The sequence below is a fragment of the Neoarius graeffei genome, chromosome 2 (assembly GCF_027579695.1).
Source record: "Neoarius graeffei isolate fNeoGra1 chromosome 2, fNeoGra1.pri, whole genome shotgun sequence".
Classification (NCBI taxonomy): domain Eukaryota; kingdom Metazoa; phylum Chordata; class Actinopteri; order Siluriformes; family Ariidae; genus Neoarius; species Neoarius graeffei.
In genome coordinates, this window is record NC_083570.1 from 63,329,614 (window position 1) to 63,344,931 (window position 15,318).

At 38.2% G+C, this 15,318-nt stretch overlaps 1 protein-coding gene across 4 annotated transcripts in view; it reads right to left on the reverse strand.

The window, feature by feature from the left end:
* Nucleotides 1–10,719: 10,719 nt before the first annotated feature.
* The window catches only part of LOC132881773 (A disintegrin and metalloproteinase with thrombospondin motifs 20-like), a 235,722-nt gene continuing 231,123 nt past the window's right edge, over nt 10,720–15,318 (reverse strand). For all 4 annotated transcript variants that reach the window (XM_060914638.1, XM_060914637.1, XM_060914636.1 and 1 more), the window contains 5 exons: nt 15,116–15,305; nt 14,408–14,541; nt 14,067–14,158; nt 13,830–13,934; nt 10,720–13,675 (listed from right to left, as the gene is read on the reverse strand). In XM_060914638.1, coding sequence (XP_060770621.1) covers nt 13,586–13,675; nt 13,830–13,934; nt 14,067–14,158; nt 14,408–14,541; nt 15,116–15,305 — 611 coding nt within the window. In that variant the 3' untranslated portion in view covers nt 10,720–13,585. The remainder of the gene's footprint in view (nt 13,676–13,829; nt 13,935–14,066; nt 14,159–14,407; nt 14,542–15,115; nt 15,306–15,318) is intronic.

The following is a 15,318-nucleotide window of genomic DNA, read 5'->3' on the forward strand; positions in this document are numbered from 1 at the left end:
TTCTATAAAAGAGTGGAAGAACAGAAAGCATGAGAAACATGACAACCTGAAAAACTTTCACAAACATCAATGATGAATGCTCAGTTTGTCAGACACAAAACTTTTTTTTTTTTTTAAACAAGTCCTTCAAAATGAAAAGGTTTATGGTCATTGCAGCAATAGAGCCCCCTACTGGGTGTCATATTCTGTTGTTCTGAATCCAAAAATACAAGTGTTTCCAGATGCAACATGGTTATTTTTGCAATTATAAAGTTGCAACAAAATAATAATGTATTTTGCAAGCATTCTTGTTTGGTAACCAGATTTACCAGTCCACATATTTTGTTGGTTTTCTTTTTCATTACAGACACCAAAGCAGTACGGCTACAGAATGTTTTATATATTGTGGTAGTTTGAGATATGACAGTCTGTAAAACGCCTCACTGTCTCTCACATGTAATCTTTGATGTTTTTGGGAGATATGCCTTGGCAGAGTAACGGGCTGTCAGAAGGACTTAGCTCTGTTACTCGTCTCATTTGAAAGCCTGTGAATGCTTTCATCACTGCTAGCAACAGTGGAGAACAGCTTCAGCGTCTCACAGTACTGTTTTTACACCAATAGCCAGACTGAAATGTCTCAGAGTCAACTCCATTTTTCTTCATACACTAGTCCTGAGGAGTCCTGTAATCATCTTAAAGTTCAGAACAAATACATACAAAGGGACAATGTATCTTTTCGAGTTAATCAGCTGGAGGAAAACCAAATCATTACAAGAAATAAAGATTTCCAAGACATAAAGGAATCCACATTATCTGTAGCAGGTGACAGAGGTGCAAAGACAGAAACATATCAACACTCAGATGCAGGGCTTGTGGTTAACTACGCATGACAGGTTTGGTTTGGTTTGGTTTGGTGTGTGTGTGTGTTCATGCTGCTCTTATTAATTCTGCTAACACAAAGACATCATTCTGCTTATACAGGCTTTAGTATGCGCCAGTGACGTCATCCAAAACAGCAAGCTGAGGGGTTCAGACAGGCTCACTCCACTGGAGTGTTAAGCCATTAAAAATAATGAGACTATTTTGGTGGGGAAACACCCTTATGACTCTATCAACTCCCTCTGAGCCCTTCCAGACATTCTGCGTCACTTCTGGCAGCGTCCACAATAGACACTTATTTTTCCTCTTTGCTTTACTTAGTGTTACATTATCAATTTATATATACAGTGCCCTCTATGATTATTGGCACCTCTTGTAAAAATTTGTAAAAAAAAAAAAAAAAAGGGGTTAGGAATGGTCTCAGATGCCCTGCTCTGTATTCTCGAACCTTATAAAATGTTATAGGAGAGACTTAGTGCTGTTTTACTGGCAAAGGGAGGTTGTACAAAGTATTAAATGCAGGGGTGCCAATAATAGTGGCACATGTGTTTTGTGGAAAAAAAATTCTTGATGAGGGATTTGTTTTTTCTCTGAATAAATTTATTTCAATTCACGGTTGGATTTTTCTCATTTTTTCAGTGTGAGATGAAGCGACTTCACCAAAAGGTGGATTTTTTCGAACCCTTTTTACTAAACTTTACAAGGAAGGGGTGCCAATAATTATGGAGGGCACTGTACAAATAAGCAGTTCTGTTGCAAAAGACGGCTACTGTTAAATAATTTACTGGGGGGGGGACTATCGAACAAACCTGAATTTAATCTATGAGTTTAATTTATAACAAAATAAAATGCATTACAGACAATCATTCCCTTTCTTCTATAAATCCTGTTACAGATTTATAGAAGAAAGGGGTATCTTCATGGAAAGCCATTTATTTCGAAACCATAATCATATTTTAGTACACTTGCACAGAGTAATTCATATTTTGTTGCATATGTTTCAAAAGTAACTGACCTTCACTGCATATGCTCATATGCCATACATATACACTGGAAAGGTGGAAAGATTTAAAAACCCAAATCATGCTCTGTCTCCACATGACTAATAAATCATATAAAGTATGTTAAAGTCAGGCTTGTCATGTGATCCAGCCCCCACCCCCACCTTGGTCTTATATCCTGAAAAAGCCTGTGACTCCAGATTCCGACTTCAGCTTTGAGAACATCCTCAAACAGTAAGGCATATCTTCTATCTCTGGTGTAATTCAGAGCATAACACATGTGCAGAACATCTGCAGTTTTTCCTGCATATTCAGTGAAGCACTGAAGCAAAAAACAGGATTCAGTTCTTCTGTCAGTTCAGATACCCCTGCAAAATGGCATGTGGAGCTCAGAAGCCTCTCGGCCTCTCTGCTGGAATCTTCATGTGCCATCTACAGCTGTTTCTGATGCAGCTTCAGATATGTAATGCAACACTTACACCTTATTCAGTCCTCCATGGTGCCTGTTACACTTATCCTTTTTATATCACTGACTGCCTGTACTGTCTTCATGGTGCTCCTGCTGCAGGGTCTGATTCACATATGTCGCATTAGACACTATATCATGTGATGCAAAATATTCAGCTGGTCAGCTATGTTTTTTGTCCTGATCCTGTCCAGTACATGGTTACATGACTGAAAAAGTGTTAATTGACTATATTAATACATAAAGACGACGTCTGGGAGTCCTTGGAATAAAATAAAATAAAATAAAATAAAATAAAGACAAGCTTAACATGCATTGTTCACTGTCTCCATCTGCTGGTCAATTGAGAACAAGTCAAAAATCAGTCATGATGTCAGACAAAATGCTAATTAAAGGAGAACTGAAGGCAAATTTTTTATTATCAAAATTCTATTTATCGCATTTTATTAAATATAGGAATGCATTTTTGATAGCGGTTTTGTCACTGCTATAGCAAGTTATGAGTGTTTGAAATATGCTCTGTAATATATCAGTCCATATGTCAAAGCGATGGCCATAAACGAGATTCGTTGAGACCTGTGCGAGACATCGTAGGACGGAAGTAAAACGTACAGCGGAAATCAAAGTGACCAACATCTGCCAATGTTGTCAAAAGACGCACGTGCCCTCTTTCGAATGCTGATGTAATCAAGCCAGAAGTTTTGTTTGTTTTGATGGCAATTAGGAAAGTTTGAAAAAAGTAGGCAGTAATCGTCATTTAAACTCGTTTTTGTGCAATATTTCGTTTGGAAAACAGTTTTCAAAATGGCTGACACTTGACATTTCAAAGTGTCACACAAGTCTCGTGAAGATCGCGCAGATACAATAAGCGACGCCTGCCGTGGACCAAATGAACTAAATTCAACATGGCTAAAAAACCGAATAGGCTGATAAGTATATATTTAATTGCAATTAGTTGCCAAGACGAGTCACAATATAAGGTTACTAAAACCGAAAATGTAATTGAATAACACGTTAATTAAGAAATAAAGCAAGTTTAAAAATGACTTCAGTTCTCCTTTAAGATCTTAAAATTCTGATCAGGCATGCCGTTCGATAGATAGTCTTTATATTTCACCCCTCTCTCTATTCATTCCATGGTACAGTCTTGTGTAGGCAGAGCCAGAGCGTGACAACATGTTAGGTTTGTTGCTTTCCAATCTACCACGAATGTTAACTGCGCATGGTACAAGCAGAATTGATGGTGAACCATCAGTAGATTGACACCATCATGAAATCGGGTTACCAGAAATGTAAAGGGTTTGGGGGCAATATTATATTCTTTCATAGGACCCAAAATTTCTAGCGGTGCCCTGCCACTGATTAAAATCCCCAGTTATTTTAAGCAGGTTTAACCTTTTGTTAGAGGTTCTTCTACCAAAGGTCACTGCACACCATGCTGCAAATATAACACTGATTGAAAGCTTTCAGTGTGATTTTAGAAAACACATAGTGATACTTCTACCTTTTGATTTGATGTAAAATAAAGTCAGGCATTCACGGCTTGGTTTGTGAATTGTGGGAGCTTGTGTGCCTTTCGAAATCATGCCCAATCAATTGCATTTGCTAAAGGTTCTAGAGACAGCTCAAGATAATCAGCCCAGGATCTAAAACTTAGCAAAAGATAGCTTGGGATATGTATGAAACAGGGGTGGCACGGTGGTGTAGTGGTTCGCGCTGTCGCCTCACAGCAAGAAGGTCCAGGTTCGAGCCCCGTGGCCGGCGAGGGCCTTTCTGTGCGGAGTTTGCATGTTCTCCCCGTGTCCGCATGGGTTTCCTCCAGGTGCTCCGGTTTCCCCCAAAGACATGCAGGTTAGATTAACTGGTGACTCTAAATTGACCGTAAGTGTGAATGGTTGTCTGTGTCTATGTGTCAGCCCTGTGATGACCTGGCGACTTGTCCAGGGTGTACCCTGCCTTTCGCCCGTAGTCAGCTGGGATAGGCTCCAGCTTGCCTGCGACCCTGTAGAACAGGATAAAGCGGCTACAGATAATGAGATGAGAATTTACTTTAAAAATAATTGACTTCATTTAAAATTTTGAAGTGTTTAAAAACTAAGGGGGTGTGAATACTTTACAAACCCATTATGGCACATAGTCAGAAACCTGAAAAGATACACTGGTTGAATTTAATTAATTAATCAATCAATCAATCAATCAATCAATTAATTGTTGTTGTTATTATAGTTCCCATGTTAACATCGTTCCTTCTTATTCTTAGTGAATCATTTTAGGTTAATTGCAGAAATGTTACTGTAGTTTGGCTCCAATTCTGATAACACACACGCTTGACCAGCAGATGCACAGCACAACTGTGACATTATGATGCACATGAGGCTTTAATGTGGGAAAAAAAAAAAAAAAAACTTCACCTTATTAGTCATGAGTGTGGTATTGATAGTGAAATAGGGTAATTTTCTCATCTCATTATCTGTAGCTGCTTTATCCTTCTACAGGGTCGCAGGCAAGCTGGAGCCTATCCCAGCTGACTACGGGCGAAAGGCAGGGTACACCCTGGACAAGTCGCCAGGTCATCACAGGGCTGACACATAGACACAGACAACCATTCACACTCACATTCACACCTACGGTCAATTTAGAGTCACCAGCTAACCTAACCTGCATGTCTTTGGACTGTGGGGGAAACCGGAGCACCCGGAAGAAACCCACGCGGACAACATGCAAACTCCGCACAGAAAGGCCCTCACCGGCCACGGGGCTCGAACCCGGACCTTCTTGCTGTGAGGCAACAGCGCTAACCACTACACCACCGTGCCGCCCCTAGGGTAATTTTATAAATATTAAATATGTATAAGAATAGAGAGGTAAGCGGGAGAACAGTAAATATAAGGCTTTCATAAATAATAAATAAAGATCTCCTTACAGAAAGCAATACTGTTATTTAACAAAAAAAAGTACAATGGTTGATATAGTATATCAACCATTGTACTTTTTGGTTAAACAACAGTATTTATTTTAAATCCATTTTTAATTTTATTTTAAAGTTTAGATTATGTGGGGTGTCTATCATATACAGTACCAGTCAAAAGTTTGTACACCCCTACTCATTCATAGGTTTTTCTGTATTATGAATATTTTCTACATTGTAGAACAATACTGAAGACATCAAAACTATGAAATAACATCTGCAACATATATGGAATTATGTGGTAAACACGAAAGTGTCAAAAAAACCTAAATATGCTTGATCTTTTAGATTCTTCAAAGTAGCCAGTGTTTACCTTGTTGATGCTTTGCACACTATTGGCATTATCTTAACCAGCTTCATGAGGTAGTCACCTGGAATGCTTTTCAATTAACAGGTGCCTCGTCAAAAGTTAATTAGTGCAATTTCTTGCCTACTTAATGTGTTTGAGATCAAACAGTAAATAGTAAATAACAAACATACAGTAAATAGCCCTATTCCACAACTGTGGTAATCCATTTTATGTCAAGAACCGCTCAACTAAGTAAAGAGAAACTGTTAGGACTGGGACTGTTTTGGCCTCTAGAGGCCGCTGTTATTTCCTGTTTTTTGTCTATGTTTGTTTTGGCCTCTAGAGGTCGCCACTGTGTCCTGTGTTGGTGTTGATTGCCTATTTTCATTAGTGTCACCTGTTTCCAATTTATTTTGTGTATTTATACCCCTGAGTTCAGTCCTCTTGTCACGGAGTCTTTGTGCTGTTATGTTTAGCTCTAGTTACCTCTGTTCCGTGTTCCTCGCCGTTGTCTCTTTGGTTTTGCACTTTGCTTTTCTTTTTGGACTTTGTGTTTACTGTTTTTTGATCTTCTGAGCATTGGTATTTTGCCTTTTCTTTTCTAGTTTTTTGCTTTTATATTTAACTTTGACCTTTTGGATATTTTATTTTTCCCTTCATCTTCTGAGCGTTTTTTGGATTATATTTTTGTTTGGACTGTAAATATTGTAAATAAACTTTTTTGATACTTTTCTACTTCCGCCTCACGCCTCTGCACTTGAGTCATCCCCCTGGTGGCCTAGTGGGGGTTTGCTGGATTATCACACCAACAAACCAGGTTCAAAACCCTAACAGAAATGACATCCATCATTACTTTAAGACATGAAGTGTCTTTTAATTAAGAAAAACAATGAATTAGAAGACACGTCTAAAGTTTTAACTGGTCCTGTACATATATGTAAATGAGTTGTTGTTGTAAAAAAAACTGTAACACAGTTAATGAATGAGTTCATTAATATAAACCTTTGGTTTGAATTGCAGACAGTGCTCGGGGCAGGTCCATGGTGAAAATTTATCAATACCTTCAGCAGCATCATGGTATAAAATGAGATCAGGACTCCTTCTGTGTTTATTGATTCATTATAACTGTACAACTGTGAACAACTGAAGTCTACAATGATTGGCAAACAAGAAATCAACCAGAACTAAAATGTTAGGTTAAAAATTATAACCCACAGAACTAATTCACCCAAATGTATATTTAGTATCTCAAGCTTTTATCAAATAGCTCACAGCTTCAGTTCGCAAAACATTCATGAGGAAGTGGTATTTCATGGTAAACACATCCGCTGGTCAGCTTGTTTAGTTCAGAGCCAACAATTTAAAAGTATTTAGATCTAAATCTGAATTTGACACTAAAAGATTATAACATAATTTGTGAAATAATATGATAGTATCCTGCTATTTTTCATGAAACTGATTGGGATTCACAATAAAACTTATGAAATGTGACACATATAGCTCATAAGAAGCATAGTGTTGGAATAACTACAATCTGAGGATGACCTGTGTTTGGATTGCTCTCAAATTTCAGGATAATTTGAAAACTGTCCCCAAAGATAACAGTACAATGCTGGAACAATGTTTTGCCAGACTAAAGTAAAACATGCCTCCTCTAATGTCCTATCATCAGTCATAAGGCAGAGGGTCAGTGTTCCCCATGGGGTAATGCTTCTCCGTCTTCTCACTCTGGGTTTGAGTCAAAGCAGGGAATCCTAAACTGATGTCAGGGTGAAGGTTGGAGACTTTCAGACAATAGACAGACCACTTTTATGAACAATGGTATAATAATGTATTTTTACTCCTTGATCATGTCACTAGAATTATGTTGTGGAAGTTTTCTGCCTGTTGACTGGACTGAGGGCTCAGTGTGAGCAGTCTGGGGATCTTTCCTTTGCTCAGAGTTACATGATGAATTCAATATGTTCTGAGACAGTTTGACACATAACTTATCTTTCTTATTGTTTCCACCATACTTTACTGATTTTTGAACAACTGGATGGGAGAATGTATTTATACACAGCCGTTATGTGTCCGTTATCTATTCCCAGGCACTGTTGCTTGCTGGTTGAATAATGACAGCAGATCAGGTACTTAGTGTACCTGTAGTGAATTTTAATTACTAGCTATTTCAAAAGATCACGTATGATACCAGTGGTTCCGTCATGTAACGTTTGTCATAAGCTCTTGTCAAGTACGCGCGAGTTTTAAGTCACTGCTCCATCAGTCAGGCATGGTCAGCAACATGTCGCCTCCTTCATGGGCTGTTCCAGCACCGGCAGTGACGCACAGTCATTGTTTTGTCCGATTGCAAATCTAATTGCACATAATGCCATGAAATAATAGATATGTGCCATAAAATTAAGATCTGTAGAGTAAATTTTAGTGTCATACTGTTTTGTAATTTTCCTTTTCACTGAGTGTTGTCTCTTCAAGAACTAATGGCTCAGAACATTTTGCACCGAAACATGTTTATATTATCATGCTCCTTACGTGCGTAGCAGACGTGCGTACAAGACAGTGATTAGACAAGATCCAATCAGCTTTAGAGCTGATCACGCTCCCGGTGCGTGATCAGGGCATGTAATTGCAATGATGTAATGCAATAGATATAATGTGTCCTTTTTATCTAGTAAAGAGTATATATAGATTTGAGAACAAAGGGACGGTATGAGGGATGTCCCATCACTTGCAAAAGGACGAGACTGGTGTTGGTGTTTGTCATTTTTCCATGACAGATCTATTACAAGCAGTGGCGGCTGATAGTCTTTCAAACAGGGGAGGCTGGTCGGTTACGATATTTCCAGATTTTAAAAGAAAAAAGAAAAAAAAACATCAATTTTGCCCATACTCTTGCCTCTGATCTGGCTGATTGTTGGCAGCGTCACAAACTGTGAAATAACAGGTTCTTTTGGCCCATTAGCCTACTGTCCAATATACATGATGGTGGTGTTGGGGGGTATATTTTAACATTTTATATTTTAAAATTGTGGTATGTTGTTTAAAAATTGATTATTGAAAGCAGCTCTTTGTCAGGAACCTCAGCAGTAACAGCAGAGTGTTCTGGAATAGGCACAAGCACTGACCTTGGGGAGCCAAACATAGAGCTGGGTGCCACACATTTCATTCAATGACACTTTCCCTATATTTTACTTATTTTGACTGAGAAATGTTTTATTGACAATTTTGATAACCCTTCACTTTTAACCCAGGTCTGTAGTGTGAAATGTTCTCAGCTGTGTTTTTGTTTAAAAATGTTTTCCAAATTGTAGCTGTGTTTAATTCATATCCAGAAAAATATATATTCCAATATAATATACTCAGCATAAACATTTTAAATAGATTCTATATTTTTGGTCCATCCATGACATATTACTAAAGTAGCCTATTTACCTTTCTTGATGTGGGTCACTTGCTGTTAGCCAATTCACTTTCTCGTACCAGGAGAGCTGAAAGGAACGAGTATTATTCCCGACCTTTTTCACCAAGTCAATTTGAGACGTTGGTCTACCCTGCTCTTTAATTTTAATTTTTTCCTCGAAAGGAAGACTGGCAAATGGCTTCGCCAAAATTAAATCAGCAATGCTTGGCATCCGTGCGCAGCTTTCTTGCTAGCTGACTAGCCCCCTCAAGTTCAAGTTCAGTCACTCAAATAAACGAAATTTCTGGAACTAAGATAGCAAACTTGACAACACTATATTTACACTTTATTTACAATGAAAATATATACAAACTAAAAAAGCTGGTAGAAACCGTATGTAATGAATGAAATCGAAATCTAAGCTGATCTCTTACAATACACCACAGCACTTGCGAATCCGCATGGGACTGAACTGAAATTCACCGCTGCCTGTCTATAGTTGAAACGAGCTGTCAATCAAAGAAAATATCCGGCCGCTTTCACCAATCACCAGTCTCCTCGCGGAAACTGCCATGTCCCTCCCATTGTGAGGCTCGGAGTCCGTGGGTGGGCATTTTCGCAGTATTTGTCCAATAACCGTCTTGCATTTTGAGATTGAAAAGCGCATCGCTCCCAAATGCCACTGAAGTCCACTGAGGCTCGGAGTCCGGTGGGCGGGCGTTTTCGCAGTATTTGTCCAATAATCGTCTTGCATTTTGATATTGAAAGTGCAGAGCTCCCAAATGCCATTGAAGTCCACTGAGGCTGGGCTGCATCGTGCTGTCACGAGGGGGAAAAACTCACGCACACATTAGGCGAACTGGGGAAAGTTATAACGGAATGATTTCGCACTGTAGTTGGGTTGAGCACATATATTTCTATGATTCTGGATCTGAAATAGCAGTGTTCTAACATATAACATTGCTATTTCAGATCCATAATTTTTAGAGGAGGCTGAGCCTCCCTCGTTGTCTTAGAGCAATCGCCCGTGATTACAAGTATTAGATCTATATTTATTCAACGTGTTCTGAAGTTACTTGACTGGGAACTTGCCTGTTTATCAGGTCCCCTTCAGGTGCTGGTCCCCGGAGGTACTCGTGGATCATGCTGTCAATGAAGGCCATTTCCAGGGACGGTTTATGAAGGACATACTCGTGCAGATTCGGGGTGAACGTAATGCAGCTGTCAAAGCGGTCTGCAATGAGTTCATGTTCTTGACAACAGTAGGACTCCATGTAAGTTCTCATGACAGATCACTGCCCGCATCGACACCATGGAGTGGTCGCCATTTTGGATCTACTAGAATGTAATGACTCACTGTTCTCACAAGCCTCCTCCCTCTCTGGCTCAAATAGATAACCATTAACACTCATTTCATAAAAAGTTACTAGCCACATTTTGCTTCTTTAACACCTCCTTTCACCTCAAACCTCAACCCACAGAACACTGCTTGTTTACTCACACCCGATAACCCGGAATCAACAACTGTACGTCACTTCCAGCTGGCAATGGCTGCTCCCCATTGGTTCCGCCCCCACAGGTAATTCCTGGAATAAAATTGTCCACAAAAGTGCTTTTATGGTGTTTTTTTGACTGAATGTGCGTGTTTTTTGTCTACAAGTAATACATAAAGCACGATTAATGTTGTAAGCATGACCAGTACTGGTACACTTTAAACTTCATTCATTTTATTGCTCTTTTAAATTAGAGTTAGTACAGTGGCATGTCTTACAGGATTGATCATATACCTTTTCTTACTACTAAACATAGCACCAAAATTCATGATTTCATTATAAAAACTCTCCACACCAAACATACACAGGTAAAATAGGCCTCTGTAAAACATCTTTGGATAATACATGGCCAAGGGGCCCATTGTTTCATTTCACCATGATACCGAGACAAAATCAATATGCATTATTTGCATTTCAAGTATACATGTTTTTTTTTAAGTTACAATTTTAAACTGTTATTATATGAATATGAAAGTGACATGTTCAGTTTCTACATATTTCTTGGCACATTGTGCATCTAGCGATTGTTTTATTTCTGATACAGACCTCATCAGAGTTCAGTTGCCTATCAAAACAACAATAAGCAATGTTTTGTTAGCTGCTCACAGATTTATATAAGACTGGTTCTACTGTTCTTTTAAACCAAAATAAACTGAAATTACACATGAAGGTCCCTTGATTGGAGTGCATGCACCTACAAGACAAGACTTTGGTCTAAGTATAGTGCCAGATCAGTTTGTTTCCAAATCCCTCCTGGTTACTGCCACTGACAAACTATCATCAAGGGCAAAGTGGCAGCTGTTACATGTGGTGCAACACACTCAGTTAACACGCCAACACTGCACCTGAGCATGAAATTACATGTAGCGCAAGTCTCTGTTACAAAGATGATAATAACAAGAACCTCTAGATCTCTTATTTCGAACCGAATTGTAGAGGTAATTTCAGTAGTAAAAAGCACCAGCAGTTTAATACTCCTTTAGAAAGTTAATCCATTACTAACACTTAAAAAAAAATGTAATGCAATTTCTGTAACATATAGTGAAACCTAAGGGTTTGCCATTGGTAGTAGTCATAGCAACAACACAATGTACATATCTACATACATCATTACAATATAAATATTGTCATTACATAAATAGCAGGAAAAATACAGAATACATATAGAAAAAAATACATATTTTGAACAACCAACTTTGCAGGAGGTAGGGTCAGATTATTATTCTATCACTGGTTATCACAGCCGATCTGCATCTGAAATAAACTTAACTAGCGAAATTACTGACTTTGCTGGATGAATAAAATGATATAACCAATGTAACATTTGATTGTATACCTATTTTTTTTTTCAGTTTTACAATGGCCATCACATTATCAAATCGCAACAACACTGGGGTGGCAGGGAAAAATAATAAAAGAAAAGAAAAGGAAAAAAAAGGGAAAAAAAAAACTATCTGCACATTATAACCACAGCCATGGTGTCTTCTTCAATAAAAAAAATATTTATAATCAATTTTTCCCCAGAGGTTATTTACTTTCTTGCTATATACTGTATATAATAGCGATAAATTTGATTAACAGCTGCTTCTACTACAGCAGATTCGGTTCACAGTTCTTTACGGTGTTTTATGGTGGGCTGTAAAACAAGGCCTTAAGGTGTGGTGTGATTATAACTTACTTTGGATCCTAACTATGAATGATCATTTGGATAACGTGAACACTCATGTTGGTCAATGAGAGGCTGAATTCACAAACACTTTTTGCTGAAAATGTTCGTTTTCAGATCCAGCTATTTGCTGTTGTCAGGTTATTCGACTGTTTAGGTTTAAATATGTTTAATGAAACAAAAATATTACAGTTTTATAAAAAAAATCTTTGTACCACCTCTCAGTCAGTGTGGTCACACATTAATAGAGGGGACAGTCGTTCAGTAGTTTCATTTTTTTTTAACTCCTGGCTATGTCTTGGAGTCAAATATTTTCACAATCATCTACTAATCCCTTTTGGAGGATACGTTGTCCACATGATTGCGAAGTTTATCAAATACAGGCACAGTGTAAAAAGTCAACCTTTTCGATCACATACTTCAGTGATGAATGTGAAAGAAAACATTGTTCAGTTACAATAAAACGACAGGAACACTATTCCTTTTATGAAAGCTTTAGGCAGCTTTCCCTTGTTTTGAACTTATGCACTAATCAGTGTATTTGCGTACTGACTGACTACATTCCTGCTGTTTTCCCTGGTTAGGAATAAATACTTGTGTGGTATGAGATGAGTTTGTCCTACAACAAGACAAGAGAGGTTATGATATTATAACAAACCCTTACCATGCAGGAAAGAGTCTGTTTCCAGTATGCATGTACTGATAATAAATGTTCCTGCTCCAATAATTGTCTAACCTATAATCACAGCTTTTTGAATCGCCTTTTAATCATAGCTTCATCAGTCAGTTTTTCAATGTTTAAAGAAACTCTTGTATGGCATATTTGATTATCTTTACTTCCAGATAGGGCATGAGTTATATTAGGACCATAAACAATGCTGGAAAATACTGCCTACTAATTTATCATACTCTCAGATAGAAAATGGGCAAGCAAAATATAACAATATTGATATATGATATCGCACATGGTATATATTATTAATAATTATCAAACTCATTTTGTCTGTGGCTCTGACACAACACATACACACACTGTGCTTATGAGCGCTTGAAACAGGACGTGACATTTCTCCTGGTGATCACAGAAAGATAATTGAGCTGTGGCTCACTACAGTCCTGATCATTAACCAGAGACGCCAAAGATCAACACAGATGGTGCAGGACATTTCCTATTAAAGAGGCCTCAGTACATCTGTTCTGCAAGGCAAACCCCAGTGGTCATATGCATGTAAAATACGTTTACATGTACAGACCAACAGTTCTTCACATGCATTCATGCAGGCTCGTGTATGGGATTATTTTTCACAAAAGAAACATTCCAGCAATGCTAAGACCCAGATGGAAATGCTCATCTGCGCACTTGCAGACTTGATTTGAGTGTCTTTCACTGGACTTGGACAAGGAGGCCAGTATGAGGATGAGGCAGACACTTTCCACAGAATCCTCCACAACGCCCGTAGATTCTTGTTCCATCCTGACAGGAAGATAATCAACAAATTACATAAAATACCACAGAATAATGTCTGTAAATCTTTTCTGAGCATGCTAAAAGTGCACCTTAGACTTGCTATGGGACCAAATTGTACCCATTAAGGATGATCACTAAATAAAAAGCATCCTCTTCGTACCTCTGATCGATGGACTTTGATCGCAACATAGTTGCCTTGAGGCACCCACTTAGTCAATTCAGCCACTTTCAGTCCTGTCCCAGTGAGATTAATGCTGAACTGACCCTGACAAATGATAAGACTGTTACAAAATGGTACAGTTTCACTACAGCTGTTGCACAAATTTGGGCCACAGTGACTGTTTCCAGATAAGCTCTAGAGGCTGATATGGTTAACTGTGGCATTTCAGATCCCTACCTGAGGGCATCTAGCAGCACTGTAACAGTCCCCAGCACTGCCAAAGGGAACAGGGTGGCCAAGAAGGGTTTTAGAAAACTGCACATCTGCAGCTGCATTAAACAAGACATGGGAATGCAAAACAATCTGGTTAAACGCAACCGATAAATAATGAACACCTGCTGTTACAGATAAATCCCGATACAATTAGACTGTGTCTCATAATAAAAGCTTACAGAAAGCTAGAGGCCTGATATAAAGATGATTAACAGTTTTTTGCTCTGAATTTCATTACAGGCTGTAATGCTGCGTGTTGTCCTTCTAAAAGCGTATCATGAGATACCCATTTAGAGCGTACTTACTGATTATTCGCATGGTGCTGAGGTCTAGTCTCACTCTATGGAACAGAGTGTAGCCCACTGCAGGATAGTCATTTCTGCAAGCACAGTCCTGACGTCTGCTGCCATTATACGGACACTCGAAGGGGTTATTCAGCCTAGAAGAAAAAAGAAAACTAAAGAGTGATGTACAGTAAAAATTAATTAATTAATCAATTGGTTAGTTAGTGAAGTCTTTCAGTGTTCGTTCATTCATTCATTAATGCATTCAATTAATTAATTAATTAATCAATTAATTCATTCACTGAATCGTCCATTCATTCATTCATTAATTAGCTCATTCACTGAATCATTCATTCGTCCAGTTAGGTCAGTATCATTAATTCATTCATTCATTTAATTAGTTTGTTCATTCATTCAGTGTCATTCATTCACTGAATCATTCATTCAGTAAGTCATTCATTCATCCAGCCAGTCAGTGTCATTCATTCATTCATCCAAGTGATTAATTCAATAAGCTATTCACGTAATTAATTAATTCAGTTATTCATTGATTCATTCATTCAATCACTTATTCATCCAATACAGTCAGCGTCATTCATTCAATCAGTTAGTTACTTATCTGCTTATTTGTCATAAGGAAAATGGAGAAAATTTGTCATAAAAACCCAAAATCAAATTCATAATTGAATTTCTTAAGTAACTCAAATATGATCATGAAGGAAATGCTACCTGTATCCATACACCTCTGAGTAATTATCAGTGTGGCCACTGCGTAGGGTCACATACTCCTTTGGAAAGCTGGTATGCATTTCTGCACAGTAAATCTGGAGAACTCTCGATTTAACTCGGAGGTGATGTTCGCCATCTTTTCTAATGCCTTCTCTCATCTGTAGCTCCTTGCAGTTGGAGGCCAGTTCACCTAAAACATGAAA